General features: G+C 34.9%; 1 protein-coding gene across 2 annotated transcripts in view; it reads right to left on the bottom strand.

Annotated features, from left to right (window-relative positions):
• Nucleotides 1-604: 604 nt before the first annotated feature.
• LOC129803768 (sodium-dependent serotonin transporter) overlaps nucleotides 605-10127 on the bottom strand; it is a 33007-nt gene continuing 23484 nt past the window's right edge. For both annotated transcript variants that reach the window (XM_055850550.1, XM_055850551.1), the window contains exons 7-9: nucleotides 7160-7360; nucleotides 6918-7085; nucleotides 605-1843 (exon numbers count right to left, since the gene is read on the bottom strand). In XM_055850550.1, the coding sequence (XP_055706525.1) occupies nucleotides 1769-1843; nucleotides 6918-7085; nucleotides 7160-7360 (444 nt within the window). In that variant the 3' untranslated portion in view covers nucleotides 605-1768. The remainder of the gene's footprint in view (nucleotides 1844-6917; nucleotides 7086-7159; nucleotides 7361-10127) is intronic.

Genomic DNA, 10127 nt, shown 5'->3' with positions numbered 1-10127 from the left:
CTAGGATGAAATTCTGGAAATAAGTAAATAGATGTAAGAACTAAGAATATCAGAAGCGATCAAAACAAAAGGAGTAAAATAAAAATTTAAAATATAAATTTAGAAATTTTAAAAATAAAATTTTTACGATGTACGAGAGAAATATTAGGAACAAAAAACAAATTCCCTGAACTAAGTAAAGAGTTTCAACGGCTTTAGAAGAATCAATCACGTAATATTTTTTTTTATTTTTTATTTATTTTATTTATTTATTTATTTCCCAAAAATGTGCCTAGGTTGCGTCTGCCGCCGACTTACCACTGCCGGTCTCCCCAGGTAAACGGCAGAAACCCTGGTTCAGTAGACCGTATAAGTCAACTCATATAATCGAGTTAAGCTGAAAATCACAGCTCCTAATATTACAATATTTTAATGACTGAAAAGTTTTATTAAGTAAAGAAAAGTATTATCCTTGAATGAAATAAAAAAAATCGTATTTGGATTTTACGTAAGTTTATCTTAATTTCTGAATCTGAAAAAGATGTTCTACTTTCGGAAATAATACGAGTCATTTAATTGAAAAACTTCAACTTCACTGCGAAAATAAATTTAAAAAAAACTCTAATTTAATGTGTAAAATAAAGATTTTATTAACACCAGTTAACTTATAAAATTTCACTAAATGATATTGGCAGAAAATAGTATACATCTGTAAATTGTGTCGCCCTTAAAATTATTCTCTGAACTTCAACAGAATTACTTAATTAAATAAATATTTTGATTTTCATTTCCAAAATTTCTTATGAATGAAATTCTATATGGCTGTTTAATAGAATTTCAGAGAAGAAATTTAACTTATTGCGTTGCACAGAGGAATCACATTTACGCAATTTCATTTTTAGATTTCCCAAAAAATGTGTCATTTCTATTATAATTACAAAATTCATTAGAATATTCAACAATTATTTTTTAGCACAATCCGATGATTCTCCAAGGCGACCAACAATATAAGTTACAATGAGTTATTCGACTTTCACAATTAATTTTTTCTCTAGACAAATTGGATTTTTTTTATAAATTCCTTTTTGGCATATTAAAAATTTTACACTCTTTTTTTTTTCAAAGAAAAAAAACTTTATAAGAATTTCTCATTTGCAAATATGGCTGTTTTTGCAATTGAGAAAATCAGAGAAAAAAAAACATTTTAATTTAATACTTTCACGTTGGAAAGCCCACAATTGGCTTCAATTCTAGTGAGGGAAGTCCATAAAAGCTTATGTTACCATTTTTTTATGTTTCTCGAATAAACAAAAAACCCAAATTTTCTACTTACTCTACTACCCTTAACAATTTTTAGACATAACATCTAGGGTTAAACATTTTCACTATAAAGGTTTGATTGTATAGATTTTTTTTTCACTTACTGGGTCAATTCTCTTTTCATATTTTCTAAAAATATAACTCTTCAACCTGTAAACGTCATTTTTTGCCTAAATAGAGAACGATGATATAACAATCAACACTTTTACACAAGCCATTCCGTTGCAAAGGACAGCGACACGGGATAATCATCCGCAAGGTTGATACACTTAAACTGGCCCCTTTTGGGCACAATTTCCGACGCACCATTGGATAGGGGAGAATTCTTGGTTGCTGGCAAACACTCATCGCGATTATTGTCTATAAATTTCACAAATCGGACACATGTGCTGTTGGAAGTGGATGGGATTGTTGGTGAAAACGCCTCTCGCTCGAAGCGAAGCATTTGGCTGCTGTAAACGCCATCATGTCACACCGAAGTGCCCACCTGGCCAGGAACTGCACTCTGAATTACTGGTTCAGGCTTAAACGTGTTCCTTAAACGCTGAAATTGATTGTTCAAGTTAATTATCTATTTTAAGGACTAAATATAACTTAAACATTATAGGATAACATTCAAGTTTTAGGCGTTTGAGGATACCGTAGTTATGGGTTATTCCGCACCCTTACTTTTCGTAAGTTTTTGCACTCAAGGATGGTCTTTATTTATCCGATCTATTCAGTGTAGACCACCTTTAAGTGCTAGAATTAAAAAAAAGCTTACGAAAAGCAGGAGTACAAAGGGTTAAGCCACCTGCATCTACGGTACTAGGGTAATTTTCTAAAAGTCGGACAGTGCTAAAAGTCCGATATTGAAAATCGGTATGAATGGTAGCTTCAGAACACAAACACTTCCTGTTTCTCAATAAATGTAAATCATCGCACCCATATTTTTAAAAAACTAGGGGAAGATATCCAGTTTTTAAAATATATTGCGGAGTCACATTTTCAATTCAATTCAATTTATTGACTCGCAAAACTTAGGGTAGTTCCCTCACACAGAAAAATGGAAAATTCTTAAACAGAAACACCCAGGAATTTAATTTCAAATCCCATCAAATGAATGCCAATGCCCTAATTCTAAATCCTTGATCATTTAGTTTTAGTTGCAATTTGCAAATCCGTAGACATTTTTCATATTCCAGCTAATGCAGAACTTAAGTTCCCGATCTCTTAACTTGAAAGAGCTAGGGATTTAAGCCCATTTCTTTCGCTCAGAGCTTCTAAACTTAAACGCCTCGGGGATTCACGTCCAATTTAAATTCCCAGGATCTTATATATTCTTAAATTTAGAGTCAAAATTTTTCTGTGTGCTCTTACAAATTTGTGGCATAAAAGAAAAAAATAAAAAAAAAATAGTTAAAAAAAGGAAAATAAAGCAAAGTGAAATAAAATATAGCTTATAAAACAAATCAAGAATTTAAAAGATGAAAAGAGAAATTAGCAAGGTCCATACTGGAAGTGCTCCTTAATAGTGTCAGGCGATCTACGCTTCTGAGGAGCGAGAGAATTATACATAAAAAACCCTTTGACAAATAGAGTTCGTCTGAAGGACTCATGGTGTGACTTAGGGACAATCAGTCCACCGACTCTAGCCGACCCGCCAGGAGTCAAGAGAGAGGCCAGGTACCCAGGGCATCCCGATGCAATCAACCGGTTAAGAAAGATGAGAGCGCGCATTTGAAGTAGCGATGGGAGATCACATCCTACAAAAACATTTCTATAAGAAGAAATGTGATCACGAGGGCGCAACCCGCAAATATATCTCACACAATTGTTGAAAGCAACTGAAAGCCGGCGAATCGTGTCAGCATCCGACAGAAAGAAGAGGTCTGCTCCATAATTAAAAAATGGAAGTAGCAGTGCTCGGGCTAGGAGCAAGCGAATAACATAAGGTGTAATGTCCCGGAAGCGTCTAAGTGTATAGAGAGAAAAGTTCACCTTGCGGCAAATGGTGGATGCATGGTCAGACCAAGATAACGTCTTGTTAAAGACAATACCCAGGTTTTTCACCTGATCCACAAAAGGAATAACTTCGCCGTGAAGCACTAGAGGATAGGGAGTAATGTTGGCTGCCTTTTTGCCTATGATAATAGCCTGTGACTTTTTGGGATTTAGGAGTAAGCCATTTGAAACGGACCAGTGCTCGACTTTCGCCAAATTGTCATTCATGAGCTGAAAGGTAGAGGATGGGTCAGAAGAATCACCTTCAATGTAAATTTGCAGATCATCAGCATACAAGTGGTATGAACAATTGCGTAAGACAGTTGGTAAGTCATTGATAAGTAGAGAGAAAAGCAGGGGTCCAAGAATGGATCCCTGTCCAATGCCTTTTGTCAGAGAAGCTGGGGCAGACAATTTATCTACAAATTTAACTCTCTGAGATCTTCCGCTGAAATAGGAGGCAATAAGAGAGACCGCGGATGAGGAGAAATTAAAAAGCTTGTAGAGTTTATAGCAAACCAAGTCATGCGGCAGACTATCAAACGCTTTAGTAAAGTCAAGCAATACCAAGACCACAAAATGGTTGCGATCGATAGCCGCCGATATGTCATGGCTCACTTTAAGAAGGGCTGTAGTGGTGCTGTGACCACAACGGAAGCCTGATTGATAGTCACTGAGCAAACCATTATTAGAAAAATATTGAGAAATTTGTTGATGGAGAAGAAATTCAAAAGCTTTAGATAGAACTGGGAGTAAGCTAATTGGCCTATAATCAGAAGGACAAGTTGGATTAGAAATTTTTGGAATTGGCACAACCAATGCTGTCTTCCAGGAATTAGAAAACAAGGAGGTAGTTAACACATTATTAAAAGTATTTGTGAGCACTGAGATAATTTCCGGGAGCAAGATTTTGATGAATTTAAGGGAGACGCCATCACACCCAACGGCATCCGACCTGACACGGGAGATGGCATGAATTACGCATTCTTGCGAAACGCAACCAAAGCCAAAACCCTCCCAAGGAATATTAGGAAGAGGGAGACAATTTACAGAGACAACACGAGAAGGTGATGAGAAAAATCGATTAAGCTCATCTGCAGAAACAGATCCACTCCCCAGAGAGCCTATCGAAGGACGTAAGCCAAGTTTCTTAACGTTCCTCCAAAGCTTTTTAGAGGGAAGCTCAGGCTTCAAATTTTTGTGAAAGTGGGCTTGTTTTGCTTTTTTTATTAGACAGCAAACTTTGTTGCGCAATTTTCGGAAACGAACACCATCATGGATAGAGCCCGAGCGTTTCCACTTTTTATACGCTGCGTTGCGTCTTTTGATATGGCAAAGTATTGATTCATTGATCCAAGGAGTTTGCAGATCCCGTTCAAGAATCCGCCTTTTAGGTACGACTCTGTCAAAGAGGTAGTTAAGATTCTCAGTCAGGACAATCACCTTATCGGAAGAGTTAGGGGCATAATATAAAGGCCTCCAATCTATTTGCGAAGCTGTTAGCAAGGCTACACTTCGATTACATTTGGAAAGATCACTAATTACCTTATATTTGTTCTTAGGCTTGGGTAAACGGAAATTATATGAGCCAAAGATCATGTCATGATCAGAAATTCCAGGTAATGGCTCCTGACCATGATGGATTAGTTTCTGTCTATTACTATAAGGCAGAATGAGAAGATCTAATAAAGATCCCTGCCTAGTCGGATTAAAGGGGACACAATAAAGAGAATGAGAAGAAAGGATATCGAGAAACCGAGCAGAAACATAGGAGAACATTTATTCAGAAACATAGGAGAAATTTAGTCATTACGAAGCTTGAGATCGTACGAAACATGAGTACTTTTCCCTACGTTTATGCACTTTTTAGAGCAGAGGCGTGCAAGAACCGTTGAAACCGAATAAACGTCAAATGAAACATGTACGTCAATGGTCAAAACGCTACTATAATAAACTTACTTTGACGTTAATTCGGGTTCAACGGTTTTTTCGCACCTCTGTTTTAGAGCTTATTTTTTTCTTATTATGTGAAAAAATAAGAAAAATATTACTATTTTTAGTCGTCTTAATCCACATAACTCCTTAAGAATAGTACGGGAGAGTGGGGCAAAAAGTCACAAAACGGATATTTTATTTTTTTACAAGCTACTCGAGTGCTTCAAAAATTTCTAATTAGCGCAGTTTTATAGGAAATTTACCGCTCTGCAACTTTGTGAAAGTAATTTTCCTCTATTTTGTAAGGAAATGCGTTTATAGAGCCAATTTCTAAAAGGTAATTTTGTGACTATTCTCAAAAATGCTGGGGCAAATAGTACCAGACATTGGGTATTATCATATTTTCATTCGCTTCATTACAGGCTTTTGTAAATTTGAAAAAAATACCTAGAGGACATATTTTCTTAGAAAATTTATTCATCTACACCTTTGTAAAACACCGTTTTCTCTACGAGAAAAGTAAGAAAACGAGAAAAGCGCTTTTCAAGCTATTTTAGAAAAAAAAACACAAAAGACTACAAATCGTTTGACCAATGCAAAGAACAAGCGGCGAGACATGACAATGACGTTTCTTTTCGCCGTGAGACATCAGAAATTGCTTCGCTTTTTTGTTACTTTTTGCTCTATACCTTTTGTTACTTTTAACCCCAAGTGGCCATTTTTAATAAAAGGATTTCTGGAGAAAAGAACTTTTGTGAAATTCTTAAATAGATGGCGGATTCGTGTTCAAAAAATCCAAATTATTTAGAAAATATTCACCAGCAATTTTGGAAAATAAGTAGGTAATTATTGTTATCTTCTGCAAGGAAAATATTTCAAAAATAGGGCTAAAAATTTCGATATTTTTTCTTTTCTAAATTCCTTGTTCGAATTCTAAGAAACTTACGACATTGAAGAAGGTCTATGGAGGCTATATATAGAAAAAAATTTGAGCTGCTATCTTTTTTACCTTGGGAGATATTGAATTTTGAATTTTTCGATTTGTGACTTTTTGCCCCAGTCTCCCCTACTGTGATTTTAAAAAGTGATAAATTTTAATATTGTTGGTCATTTACTTTGTATCGATAATTTACTGAATCTCATTTGCATTTTAGCTATAAATCCTGACTGAGGTATTTCAATTCCCGTAAAGCCTTAGCTTCATGTGAATTTAGATGAGTTTCAGCACTTTCAAGCAGTAAATTCGGTTCGAATTTACAATTTTTTTCAGTGTAATTTTCATGGTCTGTAGAGGAATTTTGTAATTTTCTTGGCATTGTCACGCGTGAGTTCGAAACCTGACAATGCCATTCGAGCTTTTTTTGTCATATCATATGAGTTCGAAAATGGAATTCATTGAAATTTTATTGAAATCCTTTTACTTGATGAATTTATGAAAATACAGTCTATCTTGGTGGATTTGTTTTAACAAAATTCATTGTCATTTGATTTGCCAGAAATCTCAAATGTGTGACTGACAATGTCACGTGAGCTGAAATGACAATGTCACGACTACAGAATCGCATTTTCGAAAAAGCTCTCCTAAGATTCGAACCCAATTTGTTATATGGCATTGCCAGAGCGTTACAGAATTCCCCTCCTGGTCAGGATTAGGACACTTTTTAAAACTGATAAATTTGTATCAATAAAGAAGTACTCACGCGATAAAATCCTCCTGGTGTCCTTAAAAATTTGTAAATCATATAAATTGGTATACAGAGAACTGACGATGCCGTAAGACCCCATCCTACGCCAATACTCCAATCCGGATAGGTGTACTCGGTGCCTAGCATATCTTCGTAGCCCAAAAATGAGAAAATAAATATCACCTGCAAAAAAAAATTCAAGAAAATTTCATTTGAGAATGAGATTATATTTAGAAGCATATTAGTATTTAATTTACCAATAGAAAAACAGGACTAATGTAGAACCAGCAGATACGCCAAAAAATGCCAGGACGATGGCCAAGCATCTGTTTAACATCGGCGGAAAAATTGTCCACGCCATAGAACCAAAAGACGCCAGCTGCTTCGATGAACACGACAAATAGTATTGCCAAACCAGGTCCGTAGACATTGAGGAAATTCACCAAATAAACACCACCCTGAAAATGGCAAAGGAATAAATATCTCTTTAGGACAGAGAAAAATCAGCCGTGATGACTATTTTACATGAAAATCCCATTGTGGGTAGTTAATTCAAGGGGAATCTTTGCTCATGTAACATTCATTAGCAGCCACTTCTCATTGCTTTTCTTCCATCCTTCTGGCTTCTCAAAGAAAAACCACCAACATTTATATACCACTAAATCGTATGAATGCCTCTACTCTCGATAAGACAATGGTGATGTTCACCTTCTTTTCCTAATTAACATGCTTTCGCATCCAACAATTCCTCCTCTTCTTTGTCATGGTCAGATAAAAACCAACAGGAAAAAATATTAATTACATTCGAAAATATTTCCCATCGAGATTAAATTCTGGATTGAGTACTGGAGAGTGAAAGAGAACATTTCTAGTGAATTGTAAAAAAAACGCCAGTGATAAGATCATAACAGCTTGTTGTAGTTCGGATTCGATTGAGTCACTTTTTCTCATAACTTCATAATTTTTTTTTAAATAAAATAGACAATCTGTTAGATTAATTTATTTTAGCCAAGACACAATTAAGGGATTATAACAGACGGCGAATAGGTTTTATTTCAGACACGAACCATTAAGGACCTTTCCCAAGACTCAGAAGTGTAAACCACAGAGAGTGCATTTTTGTTTAAAATGATCCTTTAGCAAGGGCGTAGTGAGGAAGGGGCAGAAAGGGGCCGTTGGCCCCACCCATAGCCTAAATTATATTCAATGAATTTAGTAAAAGCATAACACTAAGAAAAATTAATAAGACTGGGATTTATCGCAGCTTAAGATCATTTTACCCCAAGTAAAGCCACTAGCTTGAAAAGTCTTTTGTTGAATCTTATACAGTAGAGTCTCGCTATAGGCCATCGCTCTATAGTCCACAATTTATCTACCGTTGAATTCAAATCACTGAGGTTATGTTTTTTAGTACGCGACATGCAATGTTGTCATAATTATTTTAATATTTTTGGCGAACTTTATTGAGTAGTTGTGAAAATTGTGATCCATAATGAAGAGAGCAACGACAAGTACCACAATTGCAAAAAAAGTGGAAGCCGTCGAGCAATTTCAATACTAAAAGTCGTTGATAATTTTAAAAAATGATATGGACTATAGTGCGACCCAAGTGTCAAATCTGGAACCAAATATGGACTATAGCGAGACTCTACTGTATGACCTTTGCGAAAAGTCAGCAATAATTCAATTCGGATTTAAAATGGATTTTTACCGATTTTTTTTTAAAGAAACTTTGCACAAAATCATAAAACTTCAAAATGGATTTTTGAGTGGACTTTGGGGAAGCTTCTAATACACTTTTCCCTAAAGAAAGCTATATGTGAAGTAAATGAGCTTCAAAAGTGTGCATCAAAAAATTTTCCTACACATTGGTATGAATTTTTGACAAAAAGGTGGGTTTTTGAAGAAAATTTGTCTAATGTGTAGGCAATTACTTTTAAAAATCATATTCAATTCATGGTAATTTTCATCCAAAATTTTTGAAAGAAATTACCCGCTATACATTGAAACAAAATATAAAAAAAAATTGAAAAATCAGAGGAAATGTCCCTTCAAAAGCTGGTTTGGATTTCACCAGGAACGACATCTTTAGAAAAACACTTTTCCTTTGCATTTTTGGGGAATTTTCTACATAAATTCATTAATTCCTATCCCAAGGAACTTCCACAAACACTTTTCTCGCTTTTTTTCATCAGAGATACAACAAATTTTCATGAAAAACAATTACAAGAGCAAGAGACTTGGGAATGATAACAATTTGTCAAAAATTTTTGATGGGAAATACATCCAGTGTGAACGTGTGAAGGCATTTTTCTTCAAAAATTCCTTCAAAAATAGGAATTTTTCTTTCAAGAATTTTTGAAATAATTCTTGATGAAATAAGCTCCAATGTGTAAACCCTTTAGAGAACCTTACAAGCTTTTCATGTCTGCCCAAAATAATCGGAATCGGTTCAATATTATTTTTTTGTGAATTTTTTGAAAGAAACTTCATAGAAAATATTTTGACATAATAAAGAATGTTTTCCATTTTAATTTTTAATCAATTTTCCGACATTTTCAGCAAGAAAAAGCTTTCTTGATGTAATGTATTTATCAAGCTTTCAGCTTACAAAAATCGCAAGGCTCGTCAACTTACAAAAAATCTTAGCTATCTTTCTTTCTTTTAAGGCCTCTACACATTGGGAGCAATTTTCGTCAAAAATCGCATTTTTGACAAAATTTTGACGTTCTACCTGCAACAGTGCGGACGATTTCCTTCAAAACAGCAATTTTTGATGAAAACTGCCAACAATGTGTAGAGGATTAATTTTTGTACGCTTGATATCTCGGACCTGGGTGGTCGGAAGAGAGCAAGTATTTATTTGATAGAAAAATTCTAAAGCTTGGCTATCAAAAATCAGCTAACCGCAAATCTATAACTCTTTCCGTTCTCTCTCCAGAAGGGTTTTTAAGAGAAACAGCCAGGAAGATATCAGCGGGTATCGATCTATAAAGGGCTTCAGACCTGAGGCCATTTAAGATTTTTTGGGAAAAATTAACTTAGGATCAAATTATTAATAGCAATTAGATTATTAAGAGCTATTAGATTCTTAAAAATTAATTTAAAAAAAACGTTGTTATAGGATTGTGAAACCTTCAGGAACTAGGCTAAAGGTGTCTACACATTGGGAGCAATTTTCGTCAAAAATTGCGTTTTTGACAGAAATTTGACGTTTCCCCCTAC

The sequence above is a fragment of the Phlebotomus papatasi genome, chromosome 2 (assembly GCF_024763615.1).
Source record: "Phlebotomus papatasi isolate M1 chromosome 2, Ppap_2.1, whole genome shotgun sequence".
Taxonomy (NCBI): Eukaryota; Metazoa; Arthropoda; class Insecta; order Diptera; family Psychodidae; genus Phlebotomus; species Phlebotomus papatasi.
This window is presented reverse-complemented; position numbering and strand designations above follow the sequence as displayed.